Here is a 14,084-nt window from a genome sequence, read left to right on the forward strand (position 1 = left end):
ACCTTTTGTACCTATAAATTGTGTGCTCAAGTTGTCATCACTCAACATAATTTCTATAGAATAAAAACCATATGTCTATCATCATTACTATTAGGACCGTTGGCTAGCTAGAAGGGGGGTTGAATAGCGCTATAAAAATTCAAAACAAACAAACCCTTCTCGGACTTAAAAGAACACTTGCATAAAATAATTAAATGAACAGAAAAAGAACGAGGCTCAGAGTTTTTACTTGGTTACAACCGGGGAGGTTGTTAATTCAAGGAAATGAATCACACTACTTTCTCCTTCAGGCGGAGAAGCCTCTTTACAACAATTTACGCACAAAAATGAAGAAGCTAAACAAAGAGGAAAGCGTGTACAAGTGTTGCTCAGTAATTCTTGTTATTTTTTAGCTTCTGGACCAAGGCTGTATTTATAGTCTTGGTCGAGGCGCCTCAAAGCATTCCAGGCGCTTGGAGTGGGATAGAATTCTATCCCTGACGCAACGGTTAATATCCATGTCGAAGTGGATAAAAATGGGGTTCCGAGCACCCGGAACCTAAAAGTCAATAGGGTTGACTTTTTTGGTTTGGGCCCTCTACTCCGGTACTACTCACCTCGGTTGAGAGAGGATTTTGACTCATGTTCATCTCTCATTGCCTTAAAGGCGATGTTGTGCTTCGACTCCTTCGTACCTGCACATCTCGATTCATGCACTTCAAAAGTTGAAAATAATTCTTCTAAGCTAATAGATTCTAAGTCCTTAGAGATATAGAAGGCATCTACTAGTGATGCCCATTTTGTATTTCTAGGGAATGCATTAAGAGCATACCTTAGCAAATCTCGGTTGTTTACCTTTTCTCCGAGATTCGAAAGTCCGGTGATGAGCTCCTTAATCCTCGAGTGAAGGTGTGCAATTGTTTTGTCTTCTTCAAATCGTAGGTTGGTGAGCTGGTTGCGAAGTAAGTCCCGTCTCGCGAGCTTGGTTTCGGACGTCCCTTCGTGTAGCTCAAGGAACTTCTCCCAAAGCTCCTTTGCTGAGTTGTAGGTGTCGATCCTGTTAACTTCTTGTGGCGAAAGGACACTCAACAGATGGAACTCTGCTTTGCCATTAGCCACGTAGTCGGCTTGCTCCTTCTTCGTCCACTAGTATTCTTTCTTATCCTCGGGTGCTACAAAATCGAATTTCATTATTAAAAGTAATTCAAAGTCGATTTTAAAGAATACCCGCATTCTTTTTTTCCAGCTAGCGAACTCCCCCTCTAACTTCGGTGGGTATATGCTCGGTCCGACCATTAATTCGATGCTTCGATCGACGGTTAGTCCTCCTGAAGTGTCCTGGCTCTGATACCACTTGTTAGGACCGTTGGCCGGCTAGAAGGGGGGTTGAATAGCCCTACAAAACTTCAAAACAAACGAACCCTTCTCGGACTTAAAAGAACACTTGCATAAAATAATTAAATGAATAGAAAAAGAACGAGACTCAGAGTTTTTACTTGGTTACAATCGGGGAGGTTGTTAATCCAAGGAAATGAATTGCACTACTTTCTCCTTCAGGCGAAGAAGCCTCTTTACATAATTTACGCACAAAAATGAAGAAGCTAAACAAAGAGGAAAGTGTGTACAAGTGTTGCTCAGTAATTCTTGTTATTTTTTAGCTTCTGGACCAATGTTGTATTTATAGCCTTGGTCGGGGTGCCTGGAAGCGTTCCAGGCACCTGGAGTGGGATAGAATTCTATCCCTGACGCAACGGTCAACATCCACGTAGAAGTGGATAAAAATGGGGTTCTGGGCCCTCTACTCCGGTGCTGCTCGCCTCGGTCTGGGTCTTTCACTCCGGCTCCGCTCGCTTGAGTGATTTCGGCCATCCGAAATAGGGCTCACCCGAACCCAACTTCCGGCCTTCTTGAGCAACCTTCCGCATTGGCTTCTCGTCCCTCGAAAATGTCGTGTGCTTCCTTCTCGTCCACCTGCATACTCTTCCACAGCACCTCGTCCCTCAGACGCACTGAGCCCGTCGGCTCTCTCTCATGCCATCCTTCTCGCTAGTTGCGTCTTTTGCTCGACTTCCTGTGCTTCTAAGCTCCTACACACTTAGACACAAGGTTAAACACAACATGACCTAACTTAACTTTTTTGATCACATTAAAACTACCTTGGGGTACCATCAATTACAACATAAAAACAAACAGTATGAGAAAAATTAGTCATCACATTTATTTTTCCATAAACATACCAAAGGACAAGAAAAATTAGCCAAATATTTTTTTAACAATCCATTATCATCTGATAATATCGTTGATACAACATGTGCCCGATAATTATTCATCTTCACATCATTGACAAACCTCCAGAAATCATGGGATAGACACTCGACCCACATGCAGGCATAAATACCACAATCAAGAGTGGCACCTTGATGACGACAATATGCTCTGATCACCTCTTGACTGCCTATGCCTAAGCCTGAAAGATAAGCAATGCAACCAGCCAAAAGCCATGCCTATAAAATAAGGAATGTTTTAATACTCAACCTTAAGACTTATTGGAGTATAATATTGTCAAACTCACATAAACTCTGGTTGTCCCAGCTAAAAAAGAATCATGGTTTGAATTTCATAGTTTGAATTTTCCTTCAAATACTTTAAAAACCAATAGATACTAATGTCACTTGTCATTAATAGGGAAAATTATATATATGCATCTTGTGATTATATCTTCATTTAGATCCTGCAGTCTTCCCCTGGTGATCGATGTCAACTTGGCAAGAAAAGATTCATATTCCATGTTCTATAATTGTCTGTATTTGCCATATACCTCCAAATGCAACAACACTTCTTGCTAGATATTTAAAACAAGAGTACAAATGTTATCTTAATCCATCTTAATCTAATAAGAAGTACAATCAAATATTAACTATGCTACGAACCTACACAGTAGTATCTATACAATATATCTCAAATCCATAAGTCGGACTCTATTTTTTCATAATCCTCATGTAAACGTTTATGATTTGACTATCAGCAGGCTTATCAAACAAAAAATGATAGAATATAGGTTCAGGCAAGCTCAGAAAATCATCTTGCCAAATGACAACACTACATAGAAAGAAAAATTATTTCCATTACAAATATTGAGAAAGAAGTGTTAAGAAAAATTTAACATATTTAAATTAAATTTACTCCAATTCATCCCTAGATAGAAATTTTATCAACACCTTTCTCTCTTCTTATGATACCTCTTTATGGCCACAAAAATCACCTCTCCCTTTATATGCATCAATTTTATTCTTTGCGGGACTTTTGCCATCCTTCTCAACATCTATGATAGATTTTATCTATGTGGCAATATATTTAGTAATATAAGTTAAAATCCATACATGTTTAGCGACAATATATAATAACACAAAAAAACTATTAGACTTAAAAAATAATCATTCTAGGTTATGCTCCATCTACCTGTTTTATTTTTCCCTGCTGCATTTTTGTGTTGAGCTAGGGGGAGTCACAAACATTGACGTCTTTCTTTTCGCCACATGATCAGCCCTATTCCTCATAGTATCCACAATAAAAGATTGAAAAAGACTGATCTTCTCTGTTTTTGAAGAAGCAACGTCACTACCAGAAACATACTCTTCACTTGAACCATTATTTTTTTCTACTTCCAATCCAACACCATTAGATCCTACCAATCCAGTGTTTTTTATTCAATTGAGAAATAATATCTTTTACCATTAAATCAACATTATCATCCAAGTTAGGAGTTAGATCTTCATTCACTGCCACGTTCAACTCAAATAACTCAGCAAGTTCTGTCTCACCACCGACTTCGATTTCAACATTCTTATTCTCTTTAAAATTAAAATTTTCTTTCTCACCACATATTTTCACTAACTGGTTCTACCTCCACATCATCATTACTTTTTTCTTCACTACTTGATTCAATCATCATCTTCTTATTAGCTAATCCATGACATCTCACACAATGTTTTTACCATAAAAATAAGAATAATATAGTCAAAAAAATGTCTTATTATCATCATTTAACTTAAATAATTTCACATTATTATTTAACCTAAATAATTTTATTATTTTAATATTTACCAAAGAACTTTCTTGTTTGTCACTTAACATAATCTCCTCATCCAGAAATAGTACTATATCCAACACCTTTTCATAATTATAAATAAAACATCACTTTTACAATCATATTTAGAAAAAAATATATACTAAAAACATAGCAACTTACTCTGCTGAAATAAATGTTAGTAAAAGTCTCTCGATAGCATCACATTAGATGGAAATCTTACTCCTTTCCCAACGAAACAACCTAGGAAAATACCAAAAAGACCGTGCATGTCCAAATGAATGTATTCTTTCATATAACTAAGCATGAATACACAAAGATATTATTACAATAATATAAAATATATCACAATCGCGTTTCAAAAATTAAAAACTTACCATCAGGCCAACAGTACAACCATCTACATACTTTTTGCTTCCTTCCAGCCTATTGTCATTATCGATATGTAAAATAAGTTAGTGGCACACAAATTTGTATGTTGCATCTCCCCACGAGTAATCAAAGTGTAAGATATGGTAATTTAAAAATAAGTGTTATTGGAGAAATAACCTTATTGAAGTTTTTAGAAATTTTTTAAAAAAAATTGAGATTTAAATGAAGTCTGTATCACATGTTTAAGGGAATGAACCTATTGGGCTTAAGGAAAGCATGTTTGGATTATCATTTTAGTAGGAGTTGATTGGATTAATCAACATAAGGTTGGATTTAATTAACCTAAGGAAGAAAATTATTAACCCACGTTTCTCTTCCTTTCCTCCTGATTCCCTCATCACCTCTTCATCGCCGCCTACCCCCTCCCTCTTCATGTGCATCGACGATGCCACCATCATCATCCCAGCAACCACGAGCCCCTCTGCCGGCATCACGTGGCCTTCTTTCACCTCCCCGGCCATGGGCCAGGCCCAGACTTGACCTTACCGTCGAGCTCACTCCCGTGTCCTATTCCTCTTCTTCCTCGATTTGATCTGAGAGTTGCCTACCTTCCCGTATCAGCGCCACTCCGATCGCCCAAGTTTGATCACGCCACCATCGTAAACCATCTCCGGGAGACCAGCCGGTGATGTAGAAGCTACAACCGTTGTAGGGGGTAGCGCTGTGGGCTATAACGAGAGTCGTAGAGCCCTCACTGCCTGCCGAGCCTTACCTCTCCTACTCAGATCGTCGGCTCATCATGCCCCGATCCATTGCTGATCGAGGGTTGTTGCTCTCCTCCTCCCTCCACATCTGGTTCTGTTTCGTTCGAGCCATCCCACACAAGGGAGTCTTCGGCCAAGGGCGAGGAGTCGTGTCATAGCCGTCGACCTGCCTTCACCGTATATGTGTGCCATGGTTCTGACCTCGAATCCCTTCGACTAACTCTCTACCTCTAGGGTTAGTGTTGGACCTCTACCTCTACTCTGAAGTGAAGCTCCCTGCCAGAATCCCTATTCCGGCTAGAATCCTTGTAGGCGTTAGCAATCCGAACAGAAATTAGAGATCAATTAAAGTTAAGATCTCTTGTTTAAGGGTTGTAGATTTAGATTTGGGGCTACTGCTCAAATGTAAATGTGTTGATGGTGTTTTAGGGTATTGATTTGGGAAATCAGCAACTCCACCTTGCCCCAGCTACAATTTCGACAGCAAGCACTTCTCCGGCCATGAGTCAACAATAGAGTGAGTGAGTTTTGGATTAATTATGCTTGTTGTGAACCCTAATTGGAAGGTGAAATGGTTAGGGTTGCTTAATCCATTTGGTCATGAATTAGATATTCATTTATGAGTTGATTTCTCTAGTTGGATTAATTCACAAGGATATTGGCTATGAAGAAAATATTGGATTATCAAATGAAATTGAAACGTAGTTTCTTAATTGGATTAGGATTATGTTTAGCTATTTAGTTTATGATAAAACTTAGTTATACTATGCATACTATGTTGCAAGACATTGATTTGAGATGAGCGTCTTGACGTGGGTTTGGTTAACACGATTGACAAATAAAGATAGGTATTTCTTTCTTAGTCTCTTTAGTTCTTTGAACTTAGTGCATGATTATTTTTGATTGATGGATTAGGTTGTTTTACCTTAAATCTATCCGTATTATTATCCTGCTTGATATATGTCATTTATTATACATATATATGTTGTCGGTTGTATTGCTCAGGTGTTACGAGTAGATATGTTGCTAGTCCCCAATGAGTTTATTGATCATTATACCGTATATATTGATTCCAGATTGGGTATGTGAATTTATTATGTCATTTTCGATCTTGACCTTATGTTGATTCCATATCATTATATCGTATATGTCAATTCTAGATTTGGAGTCGCGAAGTCGGGGAGTGATGGTCCGGACGCTGAGAGAGAAAGGAGCAGTTGTGTGTTTTAAATCCAAACAAGGGTAATATGGTAATTTTGCTAAGGTTAGGGAGTTCAAACAAATAAACTGGTTTGGTCAGGTATCGAGAACAAATTTATATTGATACAGGGACTGAATGTAAAATTTGACTTCTGATGGGGATTTAAAGATAATTTCTTAAATTTACATTCTCTAAAATAATATTAAATTTATTTAAATATGAAAATGCCAAGTTTTCACATAAGAAAATGACCCAAATGCCCCTTTCTGTAATAATAAACTCATTTAGTCATATTGACTATTCCTGTGATGATCAACTCGGTCTCATAAAATTTTCTTACCGACCATTAGAGTAAATCAGGAAGCGCTCGCAGTGAGCCGTCAAAAAACTCAGCATCCTTTGATTATACGCTCCATTTGAGAAAAAATTTTCTATAAATCCATCATAACTAAAAATCAAACTATATGTACTCGTGTGACAATCTAAATACCCTATATATCATTGCTTACCCTGTCCTGTCTTGCCCCTGCAAATGCCCTTTTATCCAAGGTCCAATCAATGGATACCTTGATTATCACTTTTAATGGAACGGGTCCATTCGGCTTAATCATGGTTAACCTACTTGATTTGCTACAAATAAGGAATCAAAGTGACGTCAATAAATGAATAAATTAATTAATTACAGAACAGACTGATTTATCCTTAATGAAGTAAAAATAATAATATTTTTTAAAAAATAGCAAACATTTATTAATGATTCATCTACAATAAATGGAAAAAATTGAATAATATTCAAGATTAAAATACTCACTATTAACAACTCATACGTAAACATGGAAATAAATTAAAAATTAATTAAAATTCACAGATCGGTAATAACTAAAGATGTATTTTTTTCGTATTTAATTATTAATATTTATTTATAATAAATAAGGAATAATTATAAGTTCTACTATTATTAATTTATTTATTTTTATTTAGTATTCATTGTTGACTCTAATTTATAAAATATATATATATATATATATAAGTATTTAATTATTTTTAAATTAATATAATTTTTAATACACACGCTAAATCTGGACACCTACGTAACTTGCAAGTTACAGTTATTGATAGAGAGATAAATGAGTGACTCGACCAAATCACCGCATAGGAAAGTATTTCTATCGACTTCGTTACTTATTTCTATGAATCTATTATTGGATAACCAACTCATAGCTTTGCGTGTGCGGGACGGCCTTTATCCACCAATCAATCAACGGACAAAATCGACGGTTTTATAATTGACCCTACCGCTCAACGACCTGTGCGTGCTGCTGCGATTGCAAATCAACACCAAGAAGCAATCAAAGGAACAAAAAATCTGCTAGAAATCGCAGCCTGGTGAATGAACCCTAGATTCCTGCAGAAAACGGGTGCGGTGATGGCATCAGCTTTGCTAAAGTCGATTTTTGTCGTCCTCCTCCTCGCCATCTCAGCTCCCAGTTCGTCGTCGATCCCTTTCGTCGTCTTCCACGGTATCGTGGCTTTTTCTCCTCTCGACTTCTTTTTTAAAAAAAAAAAACTTTGCGAGGTGTTGTCGATGTTTCTCAGGAATCGCAGATCAGTGTGATAGTAAAGAGGTTTCACAATTTCCTCAACTTCTGAGCAACTGGTCTGGCTCCAAGGGCTACTGCATGTACGTTGTAGTCATCCGTCTAGCTCGCTCACTCTTGCAGTTTAAATAATTCAAGTTTTTTTTTTTCAATTTATCGATTTGGGTTCGTAGTGACAACAATAAAAATTTATTTCCCACATGAATTTGACAAAATTAAATATATCTAGAATGTCTTTTTTAGCAAGGTTTTTGAATGACCATGTACCACAAAGGAATATTATTTTTCACAGTTCTCTTAAACTGTTTCCAGTTGTCTCACCTAGGGATGGCGAAATTTATTAACTTTAGTTGTAACAGACAAGGAATATTTTTTTGGATAACAGATGCTAACTCTAGTTGCAGAAGTATCAAAGCTTTGATTAATGATTAAAAAGCCTGCTGTTGGAAGCAAAAGGAACTTGAGATACGCTCGTTGGCATTATGTAATGGAAAGTTTTCATGGAATAGACAATACTTTCCTGAAGATAGCAATCAAAATGTGCCATGAACATTTTAATTCTGTTCAAATATTTAGCATGTGGCAAATGGTGTTTTATTTCCTTTTCCTTTTCCTTTATGAACAAATATTATACTATTTTACTCAACACTCATTGGTTACTGGTATCTTTCTTTGTCGAGGAAAAATTGGACTATAAACAAGTAAATAAATTACTTGTATTATATTCACACTTCAAAGACACTACAACACTTTTGAGGAGCACTCACAATTTTAGAGAGGAAAAGAAAAGGAAAATGAAGAACAACTTTCAACTTGAAGACTCTATACTTTTATTTTCGTTGGATGATGAAACAAGAATGCAGGGAGAGTATTTATAGTACTCACCATACAAGATAATCAGAAAACTAAATTCTATCTACCAAGAAATTCTATCCCTATCCATTGAATGAGAGAAATACTCTCAACCATACATTTTAATTCTTATCAATTAAATTCTATCTATTGAATGAGAGAAATACTCTCAAACACACATTCTAATTTCTATCTGTTAAATTTTATCCATTGAATAAGAAAAAATACTCCCATCTATATTTTTATTCTTATCCGTTAACGGGTTGGTATTGATCTTCAACATTCTTCTCCTTTGGAGGAATTTTATTAGAAATTGAGTTTACATCTGATGTTTGAGGGAGGAGTTTGGATAGTTGGAATGTTCAACATACTTGCCGTTGATTTTAATCATTTTATTCCGTGCCATATTTATATATTGTGTTAACAAAGTTTAGTTATCTAGTCCAACATGCAGATGCTAGTAGAAGAAAATGATATAGCAATTTTATCTTTACATTGATATAAATCTTCCTGTTTCTGTAATCACTTTTTGTGACATTTTTCCTTGGTCCAAAGAGAAATTGGAGATGGATTTTGGGACTCTTGGTTCATGCCACTCTACAAACAGGTTGATATTCTTTTTAAAAAAATACGACTCCAATTCCTAATGACATTTGTTATCCATTCTAGTTCTGATCGTCACATTTTGCATGTAACAGGCAGAAATTGCTTGCGAGAAGGTGATTAATGTGTATGGATGAAGTTCATGACCATGCTTCTCACAAAACCAAATTTAGTACTCAAACTGCTTATACTATGTCCCTGTGTTTGCAGGTGAAAGAGTTGAAGGAACTTAGCAATGGATATAACATAGTGGGTCTTTCTCAGGTGATTTACTGTTCTTCTGTTGCTTTCATTGTATCAATCACCTGACACTACATTTATCTTAAAATGTAATTGAATTATGAAAAAAAATCATCTTTGGTATTGCAATGTTATGGTTTTGAAATCTGCATCATTCATATGCACAGATATATCATGTGAGAAAATTTAATATGTTCATCATAATCCAACCGTCAAAATATCATTCTGTTTATAAATCTCCTCAGAGTCGTCACCCTCTCTTTTCTCGTCTCATCCTCTCCTCTTTCTCCTATTCTTCCTCCCCTTTTCCTTGTCTTGTTGTGTCAGTAGATTTTTTCCTTTGGAAATTAGTATGATTATTGCATAATCTTCCAGGAGAATCTGGTATGGACAACAACAACATAAGGAAATAGTCCCCATGTTGTTCAATCCCTAGTTAGATAATCTAACCAAGTAAGCATCTAGAAACACCCTGGGAATTTTTAGCAGTAATTGTGTTTTATATTATGGATTTCTTAACTTTCTTGTTTTTTCCTTGCTTGTTTTGCATCTGCCATTTGGAAATTAAGATATTTTATTTGAAGGTGTTGAAAAAGCATTCTGTTGACTCCTTTCAGGGAAACTTGATTGGTCGAGCAGTGCTTGAGTTCTGTGATGATGGACCTCCAGTAAGATATCATACGTTCTAGTTTATTGGTCCTTTAATACCTGATTGGAAGAACTGGAAATGATGGAACGTAATGTTTATTGTACAGATTGGAAATAAAATAGAATGTATCGCCAGAATAAGATAACCCAAGTTATTGTAACAAAAGATTTTTTAGCATGTGTTGAACTTGCACGCCTTAGGTTTTATTAGTTTTCACTATTTATTATTTCTTATGCTTTTCAGGATCCATTTATCGTCAACTATTTTCTTGGCACTTAATGCATAAAGGCTCATGTAACAGGTTAACAATTTTGTCTCACTCGCGGGGCCTCATGCTGGTGAAGCCTCTGTTCCCTTATGTGGTGTAAGTTTCTGGAATTAGTCTGTTATGTCTCACAAACACTAGCCATAAACAATTAGTTTTGGATTCTTTTTTTGCCCGGTGAGATTGATTGTGGCATCCATCTTTTTGAAACTATCCATTTGCATCTAGTTATTTACTAGTAGATGAATCACAAAATTGCTTTGGTTATACTAGCTTTACATATATCTTCTCCTTCCATCTTCAGAATGATAAGCAGATTGGAATTGTGGTTTCTTTTCCTGTACTGATTAAAGGATTAAACATATGTTCATCAATGGTCATTGTCAAATGCTGTTACTATTTCATGCTTAAGGTTTCTGAAATTTTGTAATCGTGATTTCTCTCAAAATTGCTCTACTGCAGTCAGGAACCATATGCCTCGTTCTGGGTAACCTCATCAAATCACCTATCTATTCTGACTATGTGCAGGTTTGTCTTCATGACATACTACAGTTATAGTATGCAAGAAATGCAGTTTGGATTGAAGTTTCCCTTCATATTTAAAGACACTTCCAATTTTCTTCTTTTTTTTTGGTGACTGTGATTCAAGATTGTTTTATTGCAGGATCACCTGGCTCCCAGCGGCTATATCAAGATTCCAACTGTGAGTATCTTCTTTGTGGTCAATTACCTTCAGAGGTCCAATCAGTGTTGACGTTTTTGGATCTGATATAATTGAGTAATATTGCATTGAGCAACTGCCATCAACTTCTATGACATGTGTGGAGCTTCTGGAAGGGGGCATTCTTCTGAAGTTATTATATATAAGTTCACTGACAACCTTGCTCATGTTATAGCGCCACTGAATTCATGGATAACCTACTTAAGATATTTCTTTACTAGGACTCTAGGAGTCACAAGTTTATTTTTCTTGTTGTATTTATCTTACAAAGTATTTAATGCCATGATTTGATTAGGTTTCGAGTTTTCATATCCTTATACAACTTTTTTAGGACATTCCCAAGTACATGGAAAAATGCAAGTTTCTTCCAAAGCTTAACAATGAGAACTCTACTGAAAGAAATTCTACATACAAGACAAGATTCACTAGCTTACAAAATTTGGTCCTTATCAAGGTTAGTTTTGAAAGCTTCTGTCTGTTATCTTCATCTAATGCTAGTCTACATTTAGACATAAAAAATTTCTGAATGACTAGCTTTATTTAGGATATTATTTAGTACAGATGAATTTAGTTCTTTACTTTTTGACATTGGTATTCATCTGGAATTGTATCCCTTTGTGCAAGGTGAGAATATCTTACATTTTTTATTACTTGCTGGACAGTTTGAGAATGACACAGTTTTGGTTCCTCGAGAGACATCTTGGTTTGGATATTACTCAGTTGGCACCTTCAATACAATTTTGCCTCCCCAACAGGTTATATATCTGCTTTAAAGTTTCTGGACATCGCTTATATGTTTGCATAATATGGAAGAGATCCATAGTTGCAAATCTTCTATGAGTTGCTACAGCTTACTTCATTGGTTTTCACTTCTGTGATAACTTTGGTAACTTAGTTCATCCAAGAATAATGATTGATTTACAAGGCAAAAATAAAAAATTTGTTCTGCAACAGAATCCTATATATTGATTCAGTGCAACTTATTGCCATTCTAATAGTTCTCTAAATTTCAACAAAACTAGGTTTTTATTGTAATTATACTACAAACATACTCTAGATCGAGACACTTGAATGCTTGATTTCTTCCCAGATAATAACTTGACGAACTCATAAAATAATGCAAATCATGCCTGATATGATTTCAAAGCTATCCATAGGTGCAAAATGGATCATAACTTCCATCACTGATAATTGAATGAACACTTAGAATATTCAGCAAGATGTTAGGCTTGCTTCTTAATTAAAGTCGACTTATCCTCATTTTCTGGATAAATATTCTGCTTATTTTTAAGTTTCCATGTTTGAATGAACTCAGATGGTATTTAATAGATATGCTGAATACCATGATTGCTATATAGGCATATACTTTGCTGCTTTTTCTTATTTACTTGCAGTTTTGTAAACCTTAATTTAAGTTGGAATAGATTGTAATGGATCTTGATTCGCCACAATTAAGATTTTGTCTATGATTAATAGTTTTGACTATATTATCTAAAATAGTCAAGAACTTGTGGTCTTAGCATAATTTATTGAAATGTAAACATTTTATCATTGAAAATTTAGATATAGATCATTGTAAATAATTCTTCTACAAATGCAAATTTATATAAAAACAGGCATTCTTTGTCTATGGTCTTTTTCCATATCGTAAGCATACATATTCTGAGAAACTTTTAACTTCTAGACCGCTCTCTATAAGGAAGATTGGATCGGTTTGAAAACTTTGGATGATGCTGGACGAGTCAAGTATATCAGTGTGATGGGAAATCATCTTAAAATTTCTCATGATGACATGAAGAAACATATTGTACCATACTTGGAGGAGAAACTAGAGGAGCCTATCCGCCAAGCTCTTCTATGATTATAGTTCTCTTCGCGCAGACATGGGGATGTTGGAGCAAATTGTTTGTAACCTTATTTCTAAAAAATTTGCAACTCTAATTTAAGTTGCAATGAACTTTTTTAAGTTTCTAGCTTTGGAATATAAGTTTATGATCCTACAAATATTAAATATCTTGAATGTATATATGCTAATTTTACAATCAACTTGTGCCTTGGAAGCTAGACTGTGCTAGTGTAAAATAGTCATAAGTTGATTTGCAAATTAGCTTGCAATCAAAATTTGAGAGATTATGATTTTTTTTTAGATTAAAGTGACTTTCAAAATAGTTTTTTTTTGGAAAAAAAATTGAGGGAGTATGTTGATTTATAAATAAATTTACACCTTAAAAACTTAGCATTTACTATCATAAAATGTGTATTGTAAATTAGCTTGCGACTAAAATTTTAAAAATCATATATATTTTTTCAGTTGGTAGTTTTAGTATGAGTTGTAATAAGTTTGTGACTAGAAATATAATAAACATTTTGAATTTGTGGGTCACAAGTGATTTTTTTTTAAAAAAAATATCTCGTGTACAAAGATAAAACGTCAATTTTAAAATTCTTTAACAAATCTTATAAACATTGAAAATTGGAAAAAAAAAAAAAAAATCACTGTGGCTTTAGAATTCCTCATAATCTTTCAGATTATACAATTAATGTTTACAAATAACTCTGTCCATGCAAAACATGTTAGAAGGCTTTAATATTGCTTTAGAAAATGATTTCACTTGTCCATACTTTTAAAATGTATCATTTTTATTTTTTTAATAATTTAAAATTAAAATATATTTTAATTCCTCATATAAATCTAGCAACCACTATTAAAAAAATATTAGATATTTAATTAAAGAAATAATTGTAATTTATAA

At 34.8% G+C, this 14,084-nt stretch overlaps 1 protein-coding gene across 1 annotated transcript; it reads left to right on the forward strand.

Annotated features, from left to right (window-relative positions):
• Positions 1 to 7,607: 7,607 nt before the first annotated feature.
• On the forward strand, positions 7,608 to 13,297 carry LOC121989126 (palmitoyl-protein thioesterase 1-like). The gene is made up of 12 exons (XM_042542995.1): positions 7,608 to 7,923; positions 8,000 to 8,084; positions 9,409 to 9,460; positions 9,552 to 9,572; positions 9,667 to 9,720; positions 10,314 to 10,364; positions 10,647 to 10,709; positions 11,073 to 11,138; positions 11,275 to 11,313; positions 11,663 to 11,785; positions 11,994 to 12,086; positions 13,016 to 13,297. The coding sequence occupies exons 1-12, from the start codon at positions 7,794 to 7,796 to the stop codon at positions 13,190 to 13,192; spliced, it is 954 nt and encodes a 317-aa protein (XP_042398929.1). The 5' UTR covers positions 7,608 to 7,793; the 3' UTR covers positions 13,193 to 13,297.
• Positions 13,298 to 14,084: the final 787 nt, after the last annotated feature.

The sequence above is a fragment of the Zingiber officinale genome, chromosome 1B (assembly GCF_018446385.1).
Source record: "Zingiber officinale cultivar Zhangliang chromosome 1B, Zo_v1.1, whole genome shotgun sequence".
Lineage (NCBI taxonomy): Eukaryota > Viridiplantae > Streptophyta > Magnoliopsida > Zingiberales > Zingiberaceae > Zingiber > Zingiber officinale.